Genomic DNA, 24555 nt, shown 5'->3' on the forward strand with positions numbered 1-24555 from the left:
TCTCACTTATCGACAAACGGATTCCGTCTGTTTCCTCTTTTATTTGGCAACATTTATTTCGTCTTCATGTTAGTATAGTAGTACATGTTAATGTTGGGTCGAATGTTGATGCTGTTTCCACCTTTTGTTTATGTAGACATTATCCAACTTTTATTAAATTCTTAGGGGAACTTGTAAGTTGAAGTTACGGTCATCTAAAACTACAATATTATTTGATCACTTTAATTGCATTATTCATTGACACAACTCTTTTATTTTCCCTAATCTTTTACTAACACTTATATTCTTTTCACTATCCCTTTCCATTTCAATTATTTATGAGTCATATCGCTTAATTTTTAATTCTTTGTTGTGATTAGCCGAGACGTCCACATGTGCATCATAGCTAGTGCAGATTTCTTGACCTCCAATGGTCTCCAACGCATCACAAAGCGTGACCCTGTCTTCCCCATTGTTAACGCCCTAAGGCATACTAATTATCCAAATAAGTTTTGGGCTGGGGTTTCAACCTTTTGTATGAATTATAATTATCCAAATAAGTTAAAACTTGAGACTCAATAAATAAAAAAACAAGTTACGACTTACATTAAAAGTCAGATGTTATCATTCTAGTCCGGTTTTGCTTTCATTTTTTGTTTTATAGCAGCTGTGAAAATTTAACAATCATCCTAAATTTGTGGCAGAAGTATTTTTTTTAAATAAATATTGTATCCTAAATAAAATACAGAAGAATTTAAAGGCGTACATCGAACTCAATCAATTCTCCTCAAATCGTATATCAAAAACGAAAATATCTCGATAGATCATTGAGATGCGATGCGACATACCAACAAAATCTATATACAGCGGCGTATCCAGGATTTTTGATATGAGGTGCGAAAAATAGTTATAACGATTTAAAGTTTCAAAGCTAATCCTTTTAGTTCTATTTGTTTTGTTTTCACAATTTTTTTGTTTTTTTTATAATTATTTTCTTTATTTTTTTCATAAAAAAATTCTTTAAAAAAATGAATTATGCACATAAATACTTTGTTAGTTAAGACTATATTATATAAAAGTTAATTGTATAAATTATTAAGAACAAAGTAAATATCAAATATTAAATATAAATGAATAAAATAAAAATTGACAAGAGTATGTCAAAGTGTATTGAATTAATACAAAATTTTAGGAGAAGTTGTTAGCAATGAATGGAGAGAATATTTATTAAAAATGAAATAATAAACGAAAACTAAATAGGAATTAAACAAATTGAGTTGAAAAATATTGCTTTGAATACATACAAAGTCTATTAAATAAATAATAAACGAAAACTAAATAGGAATTAAAAAAATTGAGTTAAAAAAATATTGCTTTGAATACATACAAAGTGTTGGAAGAAATTAAAGGAAAAGAAATGGTAGAGAGAGGATTCGGACCTGGTTCTCTATGTAAAAATACTGGGTTTTTGACCACTAGGCTATAATTAAATTTTGGTTGTATCTCTAAGTATAATAGTATTAACAACAAGTTTTGGGGTATAACTATACCCCTTGTTCCTATGTAGATACGTCACTGTTTATATATATATACCACTATCTATATATATAAATATTAATGAACAGCTGCAAAGTTCTTTAAAAAGTGGTGGCTTGCACATACAATGGGAAATGGATAAACCAGATATTCAAACTTGTCCACTTTAAGAATCCTAACAGAAAATCCCAAAAGAGGAGAAATAACATAAACTAAGAAAGAAGTCTACTTCCTATCATATGTCAATACGATTGTGTCTCATATCTGTGTCCATTTCAGTTCTATAAAATTAGTCCTTCAATTTCAATTTGCGTATTTAGTTAATTTTATACTATTAGTTGGAATTTTATTATACTACTCCTTAATTAGAGTATTCATTTAGGTCACAATTAATTATTAGAATTCACTATTCTACAATCAGGTTTCATACTTTCTTATGCTCCAGCTTAAATACTCTCACTCACATCTAAAGTCCTAGTAAGTTATTTCATATATATTGAGTATGTAATTATATTCGATATTGAATTCCACAATACTTTTTCTATGCTCCAGCTTAAATACTCTCTCACATTTAAAGTACTAAGTTAATTCATATATATAAATATATTCTATATACAGTATGTAATGATATTCGATATTCACGGTATGAGAAATGATAAGCTACATACCTTATGTGAGCTCCTTATGTGAGCACCACTCTCGTTTAACGCACATTTAGCGTTGTTCGTTTCGATTTATATATTTAGTTTGATTCTAATACATTAGAAATTGTTATTGGAATTTTTAATTTCACAAAATTCATAAAATTCCAAGCTTAATTTGTTAGTTTATTGATTTATTTGAATTTATATAGAAAACGAACAAATCGAACTTTGATTTATATGAATTTTGTGAAATTAAAAATTCCAATAACATTTTTAATGCATTACAATCAAATTAAATATATAAATCGTAACGAACAACGTTAAACGAAAGTGGTGCTCACATAAGGAGGTCATGTAAGGTATGTAGCATATCATTTCTCTTTACGGTATATAACGTCTATACTATATATATGATGTCGGTATATACACGACATACCATAAATTACTGTATATATATATATTCCGAAATTTTGATATCACGGTATATGAAAATTATGCCATTATCTTAACGAAAATCTTTCAGTTTTCATATATCGATAGTACGAAATTACAATGTACCGAAAATTTGATATTTTTTTATATAATAAATGTGATATATTGATATTTCGGTATTTTTTCCACCACCAGTATAATATACACAATTTACCATATTGATTACATATTTAAAATAAAATCCTTACTTCATTCAGATCCTATCAGCCATTTTAATGTTTTATTATACCCCGTATCATTTAGTCCACAACAATTTTTTGTGGACGGCAAAAAGTAATAAAAGAATGAATTTATTAGTTGAGATGCAAGGTCTGAACTCTGAATCCATTGAAGTCTTTTTAAGATACTGAGATTCTAAGAGAGAATATTGAAACTATAAAATGACAAAGCAATAAAAACTGAACAGATTAAATTGTTTCTCTCGTGAGGATGATAGGACAGAAGAAGCCGCCGGCAAAGTAAGTAGGTGTGGGTGTTGATTCCAAAAATATACTATTACTACCAAATAAATAAATAAATAAATAAAACGGAATATTGTTTTTTTGGTTTGAAAGTGCGATAAAGCTTTATTGAATTTGGATAAAGTGAAATACTGGCCTAATTTCGAAGAAACGGATTCACATCATGTTTATTTTCTACTACTTACAACACATAAATAACAATAATGAGCTTCTATTTGATCAAACCATACATTAATATCTCAACACGTGTATTTCATGTGGGGCCATGATTTTTCTCTACTTCTCGGGTTTTAATTGAGTTTTTCTTTTAAAGGAGACCTAAATAAACGTTTCTACAATTCTAAATGACATGTCTTTTTTAGATTGTGATTCATCATCATATCAAAATCAGTAGAATTGCTCAAGAAAATCACAAATATGGCAGGAAAGAGGATTATGCTGAAGTAAAGATAAACTAGCCAATTGTATAGAACATGATATTTCTATTGCTACACATACAATTTACATTTGGACTATTTTATTTTTTATTTCTTTATAAGAGACAAAACCTGATAGATGCATTTGTGGCTTTTTGTTTAAACATTAATTGCACTTTATAAATTCCTGTGATGTTTATCTTTCACCTACTGCCACATTTTCCCTCATTTATTTATTTATAGGGGCGAGTAGAAGATTTTTAGTCACGTTTGGTACATCTATTTTATTATTTTCCATGTATAGGTAGGTGTATAAGTTTTGTAGAAGAATGTATACAAAACAAGATCAATATATTTATTGACTATATTACATATATCAATTTTTTGTCCCAAAATATGCATGTTTTATGATAGCATCCCACACACTCTCAATGAAAGAGATTACTGCCTAATAAATTGACTTCGTTTTTAATATAGACTTGTATTCAAGCACAATTTCCCTGCAAAGTTTTGAAGTCAATACGTGCTCATTCAATTTATTAAATACTATTGCGTCATTATCAAAATTATGTCACATTTCTTAGAAGAAAAGCAAGATTTGGGTCAGAAAGCGGTATATGAGCTTATAATAAAGCATTAAGAGATTGATTTAGATGTGAAACCTGAAAAAGTGGACTATTAAATATAAGAAACAAAAGGATGCACGTTTGGTGTCGTTTCACCTAAATAATCGGCCGTTTTGGACCGCACCAATAAATGCTACACATACATTTATTTTATTTTCATCGTTATTTGCCACAAATATCAATCACTCTCCCATCATTCATTAAGGTGGCGTTCGATTGCCATGACTAATATCATGAGACTATCCATTTAGAATTAAGTTAAAAGGTTCAATCATATGAACAAAACATGATACATATTTAATCATGAGATTTAATCTTACCAACCGAACACCCCTATTGAATTAACTTCAATCAACTTGATACTAATATAGTAGTAGTGAGACTGAGAAATGTCCTACTTTATGTGAACACCTTATATTTGAATACTTAACGTGAATATCATTCTCATTTGATATACATTTAACATTATATTTTTTATTTTATACATTTAGTTTGATTTAATACTACATTAAAAATGTTATTAATATTTTAAATTTTATAAAATTCATAAAAATCAAGTTCGGTTTATTCATTTTTAGTTATTTTATTCTTTATCTGAAATTATAAAGAAAACAAACAAAACGAGCTTTGATTTTCGTGAATTTTGTAAATTTAAAAATGTCAACTAACATTTTTAAGGTTTTTGAATCAAACTAAATATATAACAAAACATACAATGCTAAATGTGCATCAAACGATTACGGTACTCATATAGAGTATCAGCATATCATGAATATTTAAAAAAAATTGCCCCACAGTCAGACCAATATATGCACCGACAATTTTGAAAAAAATCCTCAAATTTCAAATAACAAATTTGACTAAGCCAGCAAATTATTAAAAATCACCTCAACTTCTGGAATAACTCTACCATAGTTCACAACGTAAATACTAAGTATCATTTACTAGTAGTATTACTTTCCAACTCATTAAACTGAATGCCAAAATGAGTAGTCTCTTACTGCAAAATCAATAAATTCTAAGAAAATGAAACATTTTACAAAGCAATCTAAAGTTACCTCGGCTGTCAATCACCAACATTGCTGTATTTTAGTTTCTGGAACCAAACCAGCTTTCATAACTGCGAAACTATCTGGCGTGTTCTTTGTATTGTAATGAATTGTCACAATGTTTGATGCTTTTAACTTGTCACATAACATTGGTTGATCGAGAGATCAACTTTCTGGTGCTGGTTCAGGAGGCCCCCTAGCTATTGGCATCGAATTACGGGAACCCCCTGACCTTGGCTTAGCATAATCCACAAAAACAACGCGCCCATTGAGTTCCTGCAGCAAGCAGTAGTAGTGTTAAAATTGAACCGCAAAAGTTGGAATGGGAAAAAAGAAAGAAGAGAGACCAGGCCAACCTTTCCATCCATTTCTGCAATAGCTTTCTCAGCTTCATCTTCCGATGCATAAGTCACAAATCCAAAGCCCTTAGATCGATCTGAGACTCTATCCATCACAATTTTAGCTGGAAAAATTAATGTAATCAAGTCAAGAGTGCTGGCCAATGGAAAGGCTAAGCTAATGTCACAGAGAATATACCTTCAATAACTTGACCATGTTGAGAAAATGCCTCGGACAACCCCTGTTCGGTGGTGTAAAATGAAAGGCCTGCCAAAACACACACATACACACTTTGTTTGGATAGGAAACTAGAATCAATTATAGGTGCGAACCAGTGAGATTAGGTGGAATTGGTTTAAACAACACGGCATCAAGATTAATTATCAATTGTGTAAAAACAACTTATAGCCAAGTGTATCAAAGTCACAAGTAACAAAGAGGGTCTGAAACATTCTTAACATAAGTTAATCATATTAAGGATAAAATGGACTTGGACATGCTCAACTAGGCACAGAGCTTTTATATGTGATAAGCATGGTATATTTCGAGCAACTTTCAGTGTATGTTACACTTGGCCATGCTCTGGAAAGCAAGGCATGTCATGAGTACAACTACATAACGCTTTACAAACACTTAGTATATTACTGGACAGAAATTGATGAAATCAAGCACGCCTACTAGATTCTAAAGTATGAACAAGTAATATTTGCATATAAATCCAAGAACAAGGCTCAAGCCTAAATTAGATTCAACTGGTTTCACTTGACAGCTTATTGATGCTTGTATGCTTTCACTTAATCTGACCAAATTATAAATTAAGACTAGGTCTCATTCCATCATAATCAGGAAGATATCATAAAAGTTGAGAACTTTTCAGAACTATAATCAGCAAGCATTACTAATTCCAATGGATTTGTTGACCATAGAAGGGATATTTAGATTTTTTGGGGTGGATAATCATGGACTATATTGATGACAGATGGACAGAATTGGTGGCTGAATCATCGAGAAGAGCTTAACAGTTGCAACTTGCAAGTGATTGATCCAATGAGATTAAGTAACTAATGGCTAGGAATTTGCAGGGAAGGGATACCTAATTTCAGGCTTTCACTTAACCTGGTATGCTTGAACCCAAGCTCCCGGTTGATTATATATATGTATAGTTTCAAGCTCAAGCACAAGTGCATTGATTGGAAACTAGCTTGTCTTGCATTTGACACCCATAATCCGAGGATAACCTAACCCAGGAGCTTACACTACATGCTGTTTGTGTAATCTAGGTAATTGTATTACATTCATATAAGAAAAACCTTGACATATCAAGCCGCTAGACAGAATAAAGAGAATTGAGAGAGTAACAAGAAGCTCCATCTAATGTGACAAAGACTGAAAGTTTCAACCTGCAACGAATCCCATTGTTGCCAGCCACTAGACTCTTAGAGTAGAGTATTATAGTTCCACTATTACTCTTGAACTATACATACATATATGAATGCAAGATTTAACCGTATATATCTAACAAATGGCTGTGATCTCCATCCCAAAACTCCAAGTCACATACACTTGAAAAAAATATAGAAAGGACATTTTTCAAATCCTCAAGGAATGAACCGATCCCTCCCTAAATTTGCTTTTACAGACAAGAGTCGAGTCCTTAGTGATTTATAGTTATATCATCATTCCCCAGACAAATAAAACATATTCCGAAATTGAACTTTAGAGAAACCATCATAAACCCCAATCAATTGGATATAACGAAGCAAAGGCGATTGATATAAGAATCACATTAAAGTTGCGTAAATTCTGTAAGAAATAAAAAAAAGGCCCCAACTTGGTCAAAATTTGTTGCCAATTCTGAGGTATACCTCCAACGAAGAGCTTGGATGCTATGCCTCTAGAGAAAATTACGAGGGGTGGAACTACTGAAGATGGTGATAAAATATTAGAGCTGAATTTTGGCAGACGAGAAGAAAATATTATATTATTTGACAGTTTCCTCATGGCCGCCATGGTCGATGGCTTCATCGTCTATGTATCAATTTCTTGGAGAATTATCAGAGGTTTTAGGATTTAGGTTCCTCAAATATGGGGTTCTTATGTAATTTCAACCTACCTGTGTAAAATTTCCATATTTATTGGGACCGAATTTGCGTCTAGTTAATTTTGTTAAATAAAAATAAGTTTTGGTGAATATTGATGAAAAATGTTTTATTAAATTGAACTGCAATTCATCGTTGGATGGATATTTATTTTGTCTTTGCTAGATTTTATTAAAGTGTTAATAACACTGAAAATATACAAATGTGATTTCCATTTCGTTTTGATTTCTATTTTCGAGTATCAAGAATCAATGAGAACACAACATAAATATGAATTGAAGAAAATGGGATAATTACATCATACATACATACAAACAATGTAAATCAAAACTAATTGTAAATCGCATTTGTATATGAATTTGAAGAGATCAATGCTTTGTTAGGCCGAGAGCGGAAAGCACCACCATGATGAGAAGCAGCGCCACCGCAACGAATCCCGCCACCACCGCTCCGCTGATCCTCTGACAGAAATCACCAAACTGCTGACACAACGGCAGCCAATTGGCCTCGGAGTTTCCGTTGTGAGCAAGGTACACTATCGCCGCCGATGAAGCCGCCGCCGAAGTAAGAAAAGTCACTATAAACTAGGAGTACAACCGAAAAGAATTACTACTATATTACTAGATTTTTACAATAAATTGTTTTACTATAATTTTCAATAATTACTATAATTACTTACTGTATCGCAGATAATTAAGAGAAGCCTTGGCCCAGGAACAAGGGGTTGCACTACGCAAGCTACTGAGAAAGGCACTGATAGAACAAGGTAGCCACTAGAAATTGACATTGCTATCACAAAGAATCTGAAAAAAAACAAAAAAAAAAATTTAAGCATGTTTGATAGGGTAGATGACTCATCTTGGGATGAAATTCGATGAATGAAAATGTTAGACTGACGTGAATGCGGGGAGATCTTCGTAGCTGGCTCGGAACTGGAACAGCTGTGTGAAGAACGGAAGAGTCTGCTCGGTGGTTCCCATGGCGAGGGTGGCGGCCAACGCTGCCACGGCGCTGCTTATGCGGAGGACCAGGTCCAAAATGGCCACGCTCTTCTTCAGCGCCAAAAGCCTTGATTTATCTTTCCTTTCTCTCTTTCTTTCTGCTATCTTCGCTTCCATTTCTTCATTCACTTTACAAAATGCTGAATTATCAATCTGTTTCAAACAACTACTTCAGCTTTCATGTTTGACTGTTGATTGATTTTTATATCAGAGTGGCAACCAAGTGAATAACTTGTATATAAGTAATATCTTTGAAATTAATTAATACTAGTATATATTAATTTATAAACTCATGCATGCACTACAATTTTGTATATCGTATGCCCAAAATGTTTTATTATAATACTCCCTCCGTCCCATAAAAATATCTGTACTTTCCAATTTCGTATGTCCCACAAAAATATGTGCATTTCATTTTTGAAAAGTTATATCCTATAAATAATGTAGGTCTCACTATCCATTAACTCTACTTTAACTATCATTATCCTCTTCTCTCTTACTTTACCAATTTTTTCTTAATTCATGTACCATACTCATTGCCCATATTTTTATTGGACGGAGGGAGTATGATATTAACATCTTGTGTTTCATAAAGTAAAATATTCAAGTTCAAATATTTTCGAGAAGATAAAGTGAAAACTAGGGTCAACTATTTTAAATTTTGGGTGGAGAATGTGGTGGAAGTTAAGACATGATTATTCTTAGTCGGATCAGTCAACTAACACAAAAAAACTAATCCACTAAATGCGAGAATATGTAGTTACAAAGTAGATCCGCCTCGCCTTTCCCTGACTCATCATTCAACAATACCACTTCATCTGTTTAATCATACATAATTAATAGTACTACTACTATTTATCAAATTATATTATGTGTACAGAGTAATACTCTCTTTCGGTCATTTTTGCTCGTTGTCTGTAGTATTTGATAGTTATCCTAGTTGGCCCAACAATCAACACACAAATCACAAATGCCATGTTCAATCTTTTTTGGGTTTGATCTGTTTTGTATTGGAGGATTTGACTGATTATAGTCCAGACCAAAATTTCAACAGAGACATGTATTGATGCTTGGAAAAAGTTCTATTGTATTCATTCATTCTGTTGTCTTACAAAAGTAGCAAGAATCTTCACATATAGAGCACAGATTGTAATCCTCCTATTCTAAGAGGCATCTTGCATTTGTTAAACATGCATAAACTATAGCATCTGTTGGCTATTCCCGAATCTTTTATTTTGTCTTCATATTTGATTCTCTGCACAATAACATCGTCTGTACTTCATAGGTTACTAGTTCCTACAGACGAGCCATTTAACAAACAAAGTGTGTAATCGTTTGCAATATTTGAAGAATCATTAACTGTCCTGTTACTTATGTGGTCAAAGTCTAAAATGACCACAGGTTATAATTTGCCGAAACAATACATTGTAAATCTAGATAGTATTTGCATTAGAAAAAAGGGGGAAATGAATGATTCCAGCATCTACAAAGTTATTGTTTACGCTTAAACTTGATTTTAATTTTATGAGACGGCGCTGAACTTGAGCCCCCATCATTTCTGCTCACACCCGCCACTTGTTGCTCTACATTACTTGCATACACACTCTTGTTATTTACTTCCTTTGCCCCACCAACTGTACCTTGTCTAGTTTCCGGCAGCTCTTTTTTACTCACCGACTCCACTCCGGCAGGGTGATGATCCACACCTTCTACTCTCTTTTCTTGTATCGGAGGCATAGTTTTGGGTTTTTCAGCGAGAAGTTTTGCCATTTCCTTCTCCTTTCGCTTCTTTTCCTTTTTCTGGCGCTTCTGTTCCTTGCGCTCAGGATCATCGTGGTGCCTATCCTTTTTTCGCTTCTTGTCCTTATCCTTGTCTTTCTTCTTTTCCTTGTGTTTACCATGGGATTGGATATCAGTGGGAGCTGAACTACCTCCACCATCGTACCTTCTGGAGTCTCGAGCGGTTACATGGTTCTCACTTGCTTGTGGCTCTCCATCACTTTTCTTAGTGGAGGTAGGAGAGCGATGATCATCCAAAGCGAGTGGTAAAGAAACTTTACTTGAATCTGCAGTACACTGTAGTTCCTTAGAAAGTTCTTCTCCATCATCAGTCGTGGGTTTTGCACGGCCTATACTGGCTGTCACTCGTGAACCAACATCATGGCATGAATTGGCATCCTCAAAGTTTTGATTTCCAGTACTGATAGTTTCGCCAAAGTTTCTATGTGGCGCGTCAACAGAAACTGAACTGCTCGGTCCATGATCAGCATCGTTGTTTCCATCTTGAGCATTCAAGATTCTACTCCTAACAGGATCTTCGGCCCGACTAGAGGCTCTATCTGGATCTTCGGCCCGACTAGATGCAGCAGACTGTCTGACCCTTATCTTTAGTTTTGGCTTCTTCACCTCACGACTGATGGAAACACTATCAGGACCACGAGTAGCATCTCCAGTGGGCATACTATCATGACGGACAAGGCCAGCTGGTTCAGTTTCCTGATGGTTGGTAAGTGACATGTCGGCTCTTCTGGAAGCCTCAGTATCAAAGAAAGTATCTGGTTTTCCCAACGCCTCGGTTTCAATCAAGTTGTTGGTGTTTTCCTCCGTGTCAATGAAAATGTTGCCTAAAGAGTTAGAAACTTGCTCAACTGGCTGATGACCTTCAATGGGCAAGGGAACTTGCTCAATTGGCTGATGACCTTCAATGGGCAAGGGCATTGTAGGCATCATTGTGGGTTCATCATCAGAAATATGCAATACTGAGTTCCTCTGTTCAGGAGCATCAGAGGGAGGATCTGCTGTCTGGTGAACAGCCTGAACCTCAGAATTATCGACTGCAGGATTTGGGACTGCCGTAAACGGTTGATGTTTTTCCACAAAAGTGTCTCCATCTGTATAACCTTCTGGAGCCAACAGATTTAGCGGCATATCAGAGGCAGACGAAGGCTCGGGAGTCTTGGATTGCTTGATAAGGGCAGCAAAAATGCTCTTAAGTTCGCTACAGGTCTTTGTATGTCCCATCTTGAGAGTCTCGTCTCTTGGAACCCCGTAAAGTGTTGGAGCCCTAAATATATAAGATATCATATCAGTAATGAGTAAAAAACAACTAATCAATCATCAAATTGGAGATGGCAATTGCTTTTGAATAACTTAAAGCATTATTTCGTATTCATAGACGACTAATATTTTCAAGATAAATCTACAACTCAAAGATTCTCTTATCACGCAAGTGATTTCTTGTTTCAAAAGTAGAAAATTAGCAGCGGATGATAAACATGTAATTGACGTTCTCATTTTTCTTCATGAAAATAAATCACGATAAGACAGCCATGTTCAATATTTCATCTAATTGACTAACCAATGATAGAGCCCAAGCACTTAGGCCTATTGGCCGCTGTCATTATTGATGACGAGATGCAGAGAAAAGGGTCATCTCGACCAGTGTTCCACTAAACAAGAAATTAAGGTAATGAGTGCCCTTAACCAATTGATTCTTTGCTGATACTGCAGTTTCTTATATGCCACAAATAGCAGGTTTTATAATATCAACTAACCAGCGAGGTCATATGGCTGTTACCTCATTTTTAGGCATTTTCAGAGATTAACCGTGTTTTTTCCTATTCATTATGTTCCGTTGCTGAGTTATTTTAAAGTACTTAAAATAGTAGGCATTCACCAGTTTTAGCAACAACATGTGTTAGCTATAAAGAGCTTTAAAATAGCAAAATACCAGACTTAATTCACTATTATAATACTAGAATGCAAGTTTGACCACCTTTTGGCAAGAACATGCAGAATGCAGAAGACGTAGTGACGAAGCATAGTATTGTTAAAGGCCAGAGGACTTTCAAGTAAGCGCAAGAGTGCAACAAGTGTGTCGCTCTTTACACCTTTGTCACCATTGGATTGACTAATCATCTGCGATATGCGCAAAGCACAGATACCTAATTTGGTTTGTCCTGTAAAAAATAATATGAGCAGATTCAGAATGCTTACCATGCACACCTGACGAACATATACAAAAACAGCCAACATTAACGCATGTGATTATGTGTCTATGACAACACAAGGACGACAACTCTAATGTCAAATAAGGAATAGATAGATGACACAAACAACAAGAGAATCATAGGATAAAGAACCAAAGAAAACATGAACCTCGTAGAGATGTCTCATCGTTAAGGTATTTGATGAACAGGTTCAGTGCTGCATCTATTCCTTTACACTGAAATTCAAGTTCGACTAGGCCTCTGCTTGCAGCAATTCGAATTTCCCACATCTTTGATATTCGATATGGTTTAATTAGTTCCACGACATTTTCCTGCATAAGTCGGTGACGCCATGTTAGCAATGAATACATCAAATCAAGCACACATCAAATAGCAGGGTAAGTATTCAAATAGCAGGGAAAAACTTACAAGAGGAACAAATTCTGATAGTTTGAGTGCCATTTGAGTAAGTGATTGGATACAACAGATTGTCAAAATCCCATTGTGACTTGGCATCAACCTGTTGTTTGAAATTTCCGAAAATTAATATAACATGCACTTTTCAGTCTATAACAAATAATGTGTTATTCAAATTAAAAACAAAGGGGTTTAGGCTTGTAGCACAATTCTTAATTAAATAAATAGAGAATGATATCTTGCAACCAACAAACTATAATTTGTACCTGTCGAATTGCAAGAGACGATCAAGACGCTTCAGCAAGGAGGGTAAATAGACTACACTCTGTACAAGATCAAGCAGATAAGTCAAAGTATTGCTCATCCCTCTTAAATTAGTTATTAACAGCATTACAAAGATACAGAAGACAGACTGTAGAATAGTACTACAGAACAAATTAACATAGACGATGGAAAAATAAAATCAAATTTCCAATAAGAGAAAGCAACATTACTGATGTGAATCAGATCATATACCTGTTGTCCAAATTCAAGTTCGCCAACAGACTGGACTAGTGCAGCTACCAAGAAAACATCCGAGTATGTGTTCCCACTGTTATCATTGTACTACAACCGGAACAAAAATCAGGAAAAAGTAATATAATCGGAACAATCAGCATAAACTCAAGTCAGACGCCATTGATTTCATCATCAAAATCACAATAATCCAAAACTATCTACAGTTCAGTTCTCCCAGTTTACAACCATATACTAACTTATAAGTACGTTATTCACACAGTCAGTGCACATAGGCATCTCAAATGTTCAGATATTCTAGTAGAGTAGTCTTGTGCATATTCTTGACAGTGTTACCTTCAGAAGTTGCAAAATAAACTCAACAGCTTCTCTGGGGCTCTTCTTGTCTGACGATCTGACCATAGCTATTGCATGCGGTATTGCCTGAAAAATAAGTAGGAGTCTTATTGGATAATGAAATGTTGTCAGCATTATTTGTATTGGAATATAAGGCGATATTGGTTTTCTTCATTTATTGATTAGTTGGAGATTTTCTTCAATTCAATAGAAATATGTGTTCAATAGTTCTCCGGCTGGATAAAATCAGACTCAGATATATAACCCTGAGAAGAAACAACATTGCTCCACAGAGGAGTCAACATCAAGTTAATATGCAACCAGAAAACACATGAAAGATCTACAGAAATAAGAAACAGAAAAGGACTTCAATATATTTTTCAAAAAGAAGAGGTGGATAGATTGGCCTAAACAGGCACCCTAGGTATTATAGATAACTCTTCATCTGATAGAGACACATTTACAGAACCATGATTGAAATATAGACATAATTAAGGGGCAACAAAAAAACCCTCAGAGTTACTGAAACTTATAAATTGCCCCAAACAATGGAAACATATGAATAACAGAGGGTGGGTAAATAGGCAAGCCCTACATTTATTTTTGTAACCATGCCTAATGTACTTCAAACTTGATCAGGATGCCAAAAATATACGAAGATCAAGTGATCAACAATGATATGGAAGACTGGAATAGAACAATCTTGAAGGTTTAAAAATAAGCAGGCCAGATGTTGGATTGTGAGAGTACTCAGTGCAAGTAAACTTGCAAGAATCATATAGAGAAGCAAAGAATAAGGATATAAAGGTAGTGTAAAATGGACTATAAGAGTTCATCATAGAGGAGAAATATATTTAAATGGTGACTTAAATAAATTCTCGCTTTAGTTGCACAAAAGATTAATTTGCTATAAAATTCAGTGCCTTCATCTGAATAACATCACAGCCTACCTCAGTGCATTACCTCAAGTACAAAGTACTCCTGAAAATCATGGAAGTCATTTGGCCTATTAAAAAAGAAGAGCATGCAATTAACAATTTGACCAGGTAATTGAATAATTTACTTGAATTCCTGATATAATTTAAAGAATATACCTGGGAAGATTGATCTTTGGATCAAATCTACGACTTTTATAGAAGTTTATTAGATGAAGCAAGCCAGTCCAGTCAGTGTCCTGATTAGACAGTAAACCAAAAATTAATAAAAGAAAACCAATTATTTATTAGAATGACAATGTGACAAGTTACGTTCCTTGCCAGAGAATAACAGTGACAAAAATGATCAATGTTATTTTAATATAATATAATGTCACAACACAATCACTTAGAGCAAGACCCTGCATTTATGATGTGCTCCATTACAAAATGGAACAACCGAAGTTGACACAGAGCATATGAGAAAATAGCTTATTCCTACAAGCACAGATTGAAAATAAGGACACTGGAAAAGAATTTAATAGGAGTCCACTAACATTATATGGATAACCATAAGACATGCAAAAGAAACTTGACAGTCATTGATCTCAAAAGTTTAGACATATACATGTTCAATACATAGAAATGGTCAATAATCAAAGTTTTCACAAAGTAGAAATGGCATTAAAAATACCTCACTTGTAGTAGCAGCCAACGCAAATGCAGCCTGTATGCGAACTCTCCAGAAAGCCTGAATGAGAAATAAAACGACAGTTGAGCAGAAATAGATAAAGATAGACTAAAATAGAGATGGGAGTGGGGTACAAGGACAAAGACCTTGGAGTCACAGAGAAAATTATATAGAGCATTAACAACAGAAAAAGAAAGTTGTGGTAATGCTTCTAATACTTCTATAGCTTGTGCCTGAGCAACAACATCCTTATCCTTCTCCAACTGATTTATCTGCAGCAAATAAAACAGCATTAAGGTCCTGCATCAGAGAAATATCACAGAATGATTACAGGCTTATTCCAATTTTCTTGCAACTGATTTACATTTCTTATAATTGATACCTTGTCAGAGAATGATATCGTGTTCATACTAGTTACACAAGTACTAATAATGGCAAGGGATGTCAACCAAACCGACCCACATGAGTTTCAGGTCAACCCTACTCGGATTGCGGGCTATTCGGGTTGGAATTTTATCGGGTTACAATTTTCCAACCCTGGCCTTAAACAGACTGGTTTCAGGTTAACTCACCGGCTATAGGACAAAAAGTTATAGATGAAAATTATCATCGTAAGTTGTACTTTTAAGGATCTTATAGTTATAATGTATATACATGCACAATAACTGAATACTCCATATAAATCATATGACATCATAAAATTTAACATCTATACATTTCAAAAAGAAGTTCAAATGGGATGCATGATGAGAAAAATCACCCATATTTCTAAAATGTTTAATTGGGAGAATTTTGGAATATACAAACTCAAACACGATTAAATACTACCAGTAGTATAAAAATTACTAAAAATAACTATGACATTGGATAAGAATGACATTTGATAATTCTTGACTTATTGAATAATTTAACATATAAGAATAGGTTATGAAGGATTTTAACATGTTAAAAGACACTTCTCTAGATTAATCTCTCTCTTACTTTAACTATTTATTATTATTTTTTCAAAATGAGTGCAGAAAATGAAACGCCTCTATTTAGGCGGAACAGAGGGAGTAAGGGTTTTGATCTGAGTGTTACACTCACCCACATTTGCACAGGTTGATTGAAATGTACTTCAGCAAGATATTCCATTTCTGGATCAGCACGGAGCCATAATAGGGGAGACTCGGAACTGTTGTATCCATAAAAAAAACAATCTTAGCAAGAGGCTATATCACACAGTAGGATTGGGTTAGAAAGGATTGCGTAAAGGCATAAGACACCAATACACGTACTTTGGTCGCACATCAGTTATGGGCATAGCATCACCATTGTCATCAGAACCATCAGCCTTAGTGCCCTTCTTAGTTTTTTGGAAGCGCTTTGAAGCAAGTTTTGAGTGACACTGAATCTCCAGCAACTGCCACGGTTCACCAGCCATGGGCAAGAAAGGATGGTCATACATGCCATCCAGCTCATGCACCCGTATACTCATCATCCCTGGCCACCCAACTACGCCATCTCGATTTTCAGAATCATGATTAATATTATCAATGCCTACCCAAGAATCAGGTCTAGAAGTACATCCCCGCAGAACAGCTAATTCAATCATATTCTTTCTTTTGTTATAGGAAAATCCCATCCTAAGTAGAATAAAGGGAAGTTAAGAGAAAAAACTATCAGTAACAGACGAAATACAATCAAAACAGTACATATACAGCAAGAATCGCACTTCAGCACTGGACAACCACAAGATCCAACCCAGCGAGGAAAGAACTCTTTAAGAAATGGCCGCTCAAGATTTCCAGTTTTATTAGCAAAGTGACGGAACTGCCATCAAACAATGTCAGAATAAAAATTATCAACAATAGCATAATAAGATCCCAAGAAGTGAATCATATATACATGTGAAGTTAAGAAACATGAAAGAGAGATGTGTGACATTGATGAAAGCTGGCCACGTACTTCCATCATAATATAGCAAGATGAAGCAGTGAAAGCAATATTATAGAAACAAATCCAAAGTCTTTAGAGTAACATATTAATCACTTTTAACATATAAGATATGTTCGTTACAATAAGATGCATTGGTAACAATGAGTTGTAGTCGGTAAATCACAAGTATTCTGCTGCAAGTGTTTTAATGTAGTACAAACAATAACTAAAAACATACTCCCTCTGCCCAGCAATAAATATCCCATTTTTTACCAGCTAGGGTTCTAAGAAATTATTTGACTTTGTAAAGAAAGTGGGCAAAAGAAGTTAGTGGATGGTGGGTCCTACTTCTATATATTGGTTTATAATAAAATGTCAGTGGAATGTGGGATCCACTTGCCAAAAATAGTAAATGTGAAATGGGATATCTATTGGCTGGCGGGAGGACGTAAAAGGAAAACTGGGTCATTTGATCACGGAGGGAGGGAGTACATGCAAAGAAAAGACAGATGTTCAAGTTGTGAAAGGAGAGGAAATAAGTCTTGCACAAGCAATATTGTTTTGCTTGCATTCTTAAATCAAAAGAATACATAGGATCTAAATATTTTACTGCAGATATATGCCATGAAAGGATATCTGGAACTGTCATATACTAATATGATAGATGTTTGATTAGGAAAAAAAACAGAAACTGAGTATTCTAATAAGAGTAGACATCCTCAAAAGTACACTGGATGGGAAACCTTTAAGCTAGAGAACAAACAGCTTGCTAAAAATTCTCCTCCAGCGTTATAACATCTATCCACTAGAAGATGCACTAACATTTTGTTGCTTTAAGACATGGTATTTAAGTCAGCTTAGTTTGAGGATAGGAGGAAAAACTAAACCTTGAAGTCATGTGCTCCAGGATAAGAATTATATTACGCTACATAAATTACTTGCACCATCCGATGACTGAATGCAATGAGCATGAAAACAAATAAAGCAATAACATAAGAACAAAAAGCCTATAAAGTTACCTCTTTGGTGCTCAGTGTTCTCAAAGAGCGGTTACCATCTCGAGCCCTCAAAACAATATTCTGCAGAATCTGTGGATGGAGAAGACTATCATAAACTCACGAACATAAAGAAAGGCTAGATACTCAAGAAGAAGACCAGATCTTGGGGTTTATAGATCTGTTAGGATATGGTTATCTGAGAGTAACCAATTACCCTAACATCTAGGCCCACAAGCAAAACTTATGGCTTTGAGAAGATAGATAGTATCATAGGAGACAGTCGGTATTATGCTACAACAAAGGAACATTTGTCTCTGTAAGTATGTCAGTATGCATATTGAAAGCATTGCTGAACAAAAATAAATATAAAGAGCACAAACATGCAATTACTGGGACAGAGCTTCATATATCTAATTTCAAGCTTCCAGGTTCTTACTTTACGGAAGGACTCCGGACCCATCTGCTTCTCCAACATTTGAAGGATAGCTATCTACATTAAAGAAAGAGAGTTAAGCCAAAAGCATGACAGGTAAAATGAAAAATATCTCTTAACAGATCAAATAGGACTTACAGATTTCCATGATCTTATTTTTCCATAAAAACCAATGGACTGGGTACCATACAAATCCTTAGAAGCAGCACTGGAGCTTAAGGTAGTAGCGCCACTATCATCTGCTTGGCAAACAGCACAATTGGCCTGCAATATTATATTGTAAATTGGCCAATTTAATACAGTGTATACATTATGTGATAGTTTGAGATTGGAATTTATATTTATACAATGATAAAAATGTATTTGAATGATGCTGTCAACTATTAGCTATGGGTACAGACACCCCTTCATGTAAAAGTCAATATCTTTTCGGGGGAGTTCATGTGTCAATAGGCATTTCTCTTGGTCAATTTACAAAAGAAGCATTGTGACTTCCAGGGCTTCATTACTTCTAAAGTAAGAGGTTCCCCGTCATAGAAACACATTATCAGCCATTTTGCAATCGTATTACATAGGGCTGGGGAAAAATATCGAAAAAATGATATATCGCTCGTATCGTATTGAAAAATATCGAAAAATTATCGAATTTTCGATATATCGTAATTTTCGATACGATACGATACCGTATCGTAAGTTTTCGATAACGATATGAATTTCCTTATATCGCGATATATCGTTTTATATCGAATATACGATATATATCGATATTTTTGATATATCGTTTTATATCGAATATACGATATATATCGTGTATATCGAAACATATTGAAATTCAATACATATTAAAATTTAAAATTATAAATATATATAAATCCATTTAATTGTCCTTGGTTGTATTGTATTTTGATTATGGATATGGAGATAAGAACACTATTAATTTTATTGTGTTGAAGTTTTATTAATTTTTGTGTGAATTTTAAGTTTTGAAATTATAATTTTCGATATACAGGTATTCGATACGATATCAATATTTCGATATATCGTACCGAAATTCGATATATCGATATATCGAATTTCGGTACGATATATCGAAATATCGATACGATAACGATATTGATATTATCCATATCGAAATTCGATATATCGAAACTTTCGATACGATAACGATATGAAATTCTTTCATATTGATATTTTCGATACGGTATACGATACAACGTTTTCGATACGATATCTCGTATCAACCCACCCCTAGTATTACATATAAGTTATGTATGTAACAAAGCATATAATCTCAATTTAAGTGGTATTGAAGAATCATTGAACCTTGTATCTTCTAAAGCGCGCTTCATTGTTTCCCAAAAACCTCTTAATGAAAGAATCGGTGAGAAACCCAGCAAGACCATCCACCAACCACTCTGACAGGAATATTACAGCAACCATATCAGATAGAGATTTTCCATACTTGTTGGTACAAATAACTGAATTAGTATTTCACCGTCATTTGGAGCTTCAGGAGTGATATATACTCCAAACCACTGTCTGGCAAGAGCATAAGCAAGTTTAATCCTTGTCTCTATAGTCTGTGAAGAAGACCCATCACCGGAAACAGAAATAATAAGGGAAAAGTGAAAACTTGATCAGAGTGGCTTTCCATTGATTTTCATTAGCTAGAAAAGGTCTAATAACATAATAAAAGCGGGATGGTCAAAATTATAGTATAAATTACTTGCAGCTTACAAGGAAACCATTGCATAAGCATACCTGATCAATGAGTTTCTCATCAAACAGAAGATGAGAACTGAAGATGCTCATAGAAGCTCCTGAACTCCATAAGGATACTGTCATCTCAGGAGCAATGAACACTTGTGTGTATGATCCAAATGGAAATGGTGCAGATAGGTAATCCTCATAGTGGCTGGTGAAAAGTACGAAGAAAATTAATATTGGATCAGATAACATTGGCTGAAATTACAAGTGCCGAATACACTCACATTATTTTAAACTGGCAATCAAACTCTGACGAGATAAATGAATTTCAAATACTGGTTATATGATTAAGGGGCCACAATCAAGACAACGAAGACCAGTAAAAGGCAATACCTGAAAGCATTGTGGAAAAACACCATTGTATTCTGCAGCTTTGACAAGTTAGAAGGTAAACAAAAGAATGAGAGCAACCCACGATGTCGGTCAGGAAGAACTTCAAATGGTGCAACTGCCAGAGAAATCCACTGAGCAGCTACAGGAACATCTAGTTTATAAATATATGTCTTCTGTGGTGGATCATCCTTGGTCAACACCTACAAGGGAAGATTCATCAGTAACATTTTAAACAAATGCAAATATTGTGGCACTGTAAAAGCATAAAGCATTCAAGAATTATAAGCGAGTCTCCAAAGAAGTTTTTTTCACTCAAGCAAGGAGGAAGAACCACTAGATCATCAAGATGATATCTCTATTCTATATAATCTATATCTCAATATGAAATGCAATTTCATATACTAAGGGAATGCCATATAAATAAAAACAGAGTTCAAACACAATTTCAGAGCATACAAGTTAAATGAAGGGTCAAATGCTAAAGGCAGAAACTTTTCTATCTCATAATTCCCAAAAATCGCAAGACAACCATTCCTGTCCCAGCAGTATTCACCAAGCAAGCTCTTAATTTTCATGTTAAACAACTAAATTTAACATCTAATATGCCAGTCCATATAGCAGAACAGCTATGATAGCCAGTAATAAGAAGCTCAATGGTAGGATAGTCACATCTCATATGTAAAGAGATGGACAGAAATCTTAGCAGAGTATATATAAAAATCCCTCATTGGGGACGTAGAGATGTCTCCAGCTTACCCATTTTTCCATATGATAACACTCGACAGCCGACGCTCAACAGCAAGATAAATGAAAAGAACAATTCAATTTAAAATTTTCCAGTAATCCAAATTAGTATTAACATCCTTTTATCTATCTAGCGAAAGAGGAAATATGCGTAGTTCTTTGAATTTTTTCCCTCAATATTTATCAATTTATCCTTCACCTGATGAAGTAACGTTCCAGAGCTAACTGCAACAAGATCACTGGCCACCGTAAATTCAAGGTCATAACTGAACAACAGAATAATATATTGTAAGCATTAGAATGCATTTTATTGAAATTATTTAAGCTGGCAAGTACTTCTAGCCTTGGCTGCCTTGCACATACCAGCAACACTGCAAACTTTCATCCAAACAAGGAAACCAGCACCGTGCACGTCTCAACTGGTTATTTGTATGCAAAACATTGCCATTAAAATGTACTCCTGTCTCCGCTTTTTCAACCCAATATTCTATGCGCACAAGTTTCACATTCTGATCCGGCCTAGGTGATAAGTAAGAAGCAACAAAATCACATAAGACTATCAGAAAAAGAACATACCAATGTACTTGAACACAAACTCTAGAACTGTTTGCATGAAGTGGAGACATGGAGAACTATTTATTAAGAAACCAGCTAATTCATACATGAAAATTGTTAACCTAAAAATAGATTGCTTGTCCTATAAAGCCAGTGCCCAAATTAGAATCTAGACAGCACAAGTTGAACTCAGTTGCACCAATTTGGCACATAAGTTGATATTTTTATCTAGCTGATGCAATATGGTGATACTATTAAGTCTCTATATGGAACCAAGTATCTTCAACGTATAATGTAAAGAGTAATATATATGCATTTTAGAACTTTATGACTAAACATTTATCATGAATCTCATCTATTATTTTGTCTCGTTACAAGTATCTATCAGAAAGCACTAGGAATGGGACTTTGATCACACTAGGATCACATCACATGGCATGCATACAACTTGATCATATCCACACATTAAAGAATTAGAAATTATGGAACAGAGCATCCATATAAAAAGTAAAAGCATCAGATGAATTATAATTTCGAAACCTGTTAGCATCAGCCAAAGTTGGTTCACCATTGTCCACCTGGATATATTCTTCTTGATTGTTGTCCGTTTTAGTGGTCTTGCTACACATTATCAGTAAATTTGGAAGTAATTCGATCTCTAGGGATGACAAGTAAACAGACCCAGAGGCATCAGCAGCTGAAGTGGCTGAGGAAACCACAGACCATCTATCCTTTGAGTCCAGATGCTGATAGTGAGGGAAGACTTCAAACATCGCTGGCTCTCCATCAACTGTAACCTTTTCGATTGCCAAATTATCAGCATGCAAACCCACTATTCCATTGTCTGGTATGGCTATTTGAAGTTCTGTGTACCTGAATTTGCAGATTTCATAACACAAAGAAAAAGGTTACAATCTTTTTCGTCTTAAAATTTTCACTCAGTTCGCATTCAGTTCTTTTTTTCTCTTTCATAAGAAAAAAATTAACTTCAAGGAGAAAGTACAGTTCGAGTTCCCGACTAAATCAGAATCAGATGCCAAACAAGCTACCTAAGGACCCAAAGAAATTCAACAACAAAAAGAGTTGAAATCAAGAGAAAGACCCATAGATTCGGCGGCGGTCGATGTCAATGGACAGACAGAGCTTCTGATGCTTGACAACTGCCTCCGAATTACTACTATCTCCATCTCTCTGCTCTTCATTCTTTGCCTTTTTAGCCTTCGCCATTTTAACAACTGCAGGTAGAGCATATGCATGCATTGTCAAACACTGAAACAAATTGCGGAAGAAAGGAAAGGAATAAATTCGAAATTAGATTGATACGTACTCCCTCTGTCCCAGCCTAAGCCCTAAGTGAGACTTTCTATTTTGGCATAGGAATTTTGATAGTAGTTTCTAGTGAATTAAATTAAGGAGTAGTAAATAATAAAGTAGGAAACGAATAAAGTACAAAGAGAAGGAGAAAACAAAGTAGCTGAGATAAGAGTATAAACCTAACAACAGAGGGAAACCAAATCCAAACACTTAAAATCCTAGTTGAAAAAAAATCTGAAACGTAATCTCCAAATACAAGGCAAATAAAACACCAGACCAGAAAATTCTTACCGGTTGAAGATGGCAATGAGAATGTTGCCGGAATCCATGGAGGGAAACAATTTTAGAGAAGAGAAGGCTGCCAATATTGTCGATTTCGGAGAAGAGAATGTCACTGGCGACTTCACAGAAGAAACTATTTTCGAGTTTTGAGGAAATTCCACCGGTGACGGAGAGGGAGAGACCGCTGGAAAGGCGTCGGCCAGTCCGTCAGGCGGCGACGGTGTCTTGTCCCCAGCAGGGGGCGACGGTGGCTAGTCCCCGGCAGGCGGCGACGGTGGCTGGTCCCCGGCAGGCGGCGACGGTGGCTGGTTCCCGGAAGGCGGCGACGACGGCTGGTTCCCGGAAGGCGACGACGACGGCTGGTTTCCGACGGAGGGAGAGAAGAGGAAAGGGCAGTGGAGAATTCTGAATCAGAATCGCGCGAGGAAAGAATAAAGAAAGAGGGTTTTCCAGAATTGCAACCCATTCCCTCAATATTTCGAAATTACAGTTTAGTCCATCACATTTCTGGAAACTGCAGAATGGTCCATCATCTATACAGGAACTGCATTCAGGTCCCCTAGGTTCTGTAAGAGTTCAGTTCAGTCCCTCAATTCCCATGGATTTTATGTAGACGCACAAAACTATCTTATCTTGACTTCTTGAACCCAATATTCATCATATGTTCGTCAAAACTAGGGTACCATAATTCAAGCCATATAGACTTT

The 24555-nt window shown here is 35.0% G+C and overlaps 3 protein-coding genes across 4 annotated transcripts; all 3 read right to left on the bottom strand.

Moving 5' to 3' along the window:
• Nucleotides 1-5015: 5015 nt before the first annotated feature.
• LOC121764471 (small RNA-binding protein 11, chloroplastic-like) lies at nt 5016-7625 on the bottom strand. Of its 2 annotated transcripts, none has more exons than XM_042160488.1 (4): nt 7408-7625; nt 5741-5809; nt 5560-5639; nt 5016-5479 (listed from the first exon to the last, which is right to left on the bottom strand). In XM_042160488.1, exons 1-4 carry the CDS (start codon nt 7565-7567, stop codon nt 5369-5371), a joined length of 420 nt encoding a protein of 139 aa, XP_042016422.1. In that variant the 5' UTR covers nt 7568-7625; the 3' UTR covers nt 5016-5368. The 2 variants fall into 2 exon arrangements, with proteins under 2 accessions (XP_042016422.1, XP_042016419.1); XM_042160485.1 differs by having other exon boundaries at nt 5560-5666.
• A 384-nt stretch (nt 7626-8009) lies between these two features.
• LOC121778167 (casparian strip membrane protein 1-like) lies at nt 8010-8759 on the bottom strand. The gene is made up of 3 exons (XM_042175470.1): nt 8539-8759; nt 8321-8444; nt 8010-8225 (listed from the first exon to the last, which is right to left on the bottom strand). The coding sequence occupies exons 1-3, from the start codon at nt 8757-8759 to the stop codon at nt 8010-8012; spliced, it is 561 nt and encodes a 186-aa protein (XP_042031404.1).
• A 1193-nt stretch (nt 8760-9952) lies between these two features.
• LOC121792159 (transcription initiation factor TFIID subunit 2-like) lies at nt 9953-24267 on the bottom strand. The gene is made up of 26 exons (XM_042189993.1): nt 23858-24267; nt 23355-23487; nt 22793-23125; nt 22061-22216; nt 21897-21963; nt 20954-21153; nt 20615-20768; nt 20349-20433; nt 20177-20268; nt 18992-19117; nt 18857-18910; nt 18442-18510; nt 17220-17317; nt 16783-17130; nt 16592-16679; nt 15652-15777; nt 15509-15565; nt 14995-15074; nt 14864-14906; nt 13901-13987; nt 13565-13654; nt 13315-13373; nt 13061-13151; nt 12801-12963; nt 12418-12601; nt 9953-11706 (listed from the first exon to the last, which is right to left on the bottom strand). Exons 2-26 carry the CDS (start codon nt 23477-23479, stop codon nt 10134-10136), a joined length of 4548 nt encoding a protein of 1515 aa, XP_042045927.1. The 5' UTR covers nt 23480-23487; nt 23858-24267; the 3' UTR covers nt 9953-10133.
• Between the last annotated feature and the right edge of the window lie 288 nt (nt 24268-24555).

Source organism: Salvia splendens, chromosome 2 (assembly GCF_004379255.2).
Source record: "Salvia splendens isolate huo1 chromosome 2, SspV2, whole genome shotgun sequence".
NCBI classification, from domain to species: Eukaryota; Viridiplantae; Streptophyta; class Magnoliopsida; order Lamiales; family Lamiaceae; genus Salvia; species Salvia splendens.

Coding starts and splice junctions, on each gene's coding strand:
- LOC121764471 (XM_042160485.1), bottom strand. CDS start 7,567: ATGAAGCCATCGACCATGGCGGCCATGAGGAAACTGTCAAATAATATA. Junction 5,667..5,740: donor ACATGGTCAAGTTATTGAAG/GTATATTCTCTG, acceptor TAATTTTTCCAG/CTAAAATTGTGATGGATAGA. Junction 5,480..5,559: donor TTGCAGAAATGGATGGAAAG/GTTGGCCTGGTC, acceptor TGCTTGCTGCAG/GAACTCAATGGGCGCGTTGT.
- LOC121778167 (XM_042175470.1), bottom strand. CDS start 8,759: ATGGAAGCGAAGATAGCAGAAAGAAAGAGAGAAAGGAAAGATAAATCA. Junction 8,445..8,538: donor GAAGATCTCCCCGCATTCAC/GTCAGTCTAACA, acceptor GTTTTTTTTCAG/ATTCTTTGTGATAGCAATGT. Junction 8,226..8,320: donor TCTTAATTATCTGCGATACA/GTAAGTAATTAT, acceptor TTGTACTCCTAG/TTTATAGTGACTTTTCTTAC.
- LOC121792159 (XM_042189993.1), bottom strand. CDS start 23,479: ATGGCGAAGGCTAAAAAGGCAAAGAATGAAGAGCAGAGAGATGGAGAT. Junction 15,075..15,508: donor TGGCTGCTACTACAAGTGAG/GTATTTTTAATG, acceptor CTGTCTAATCAG/GACACTGACTGGACTGGCTT. Junction 13,374..13,564: donor AACTTGAATTTGGACAACAG/GTATATGATCTG, acceptor GATCTTGTACAG/AGTGTAGTCTATTTACCCTC.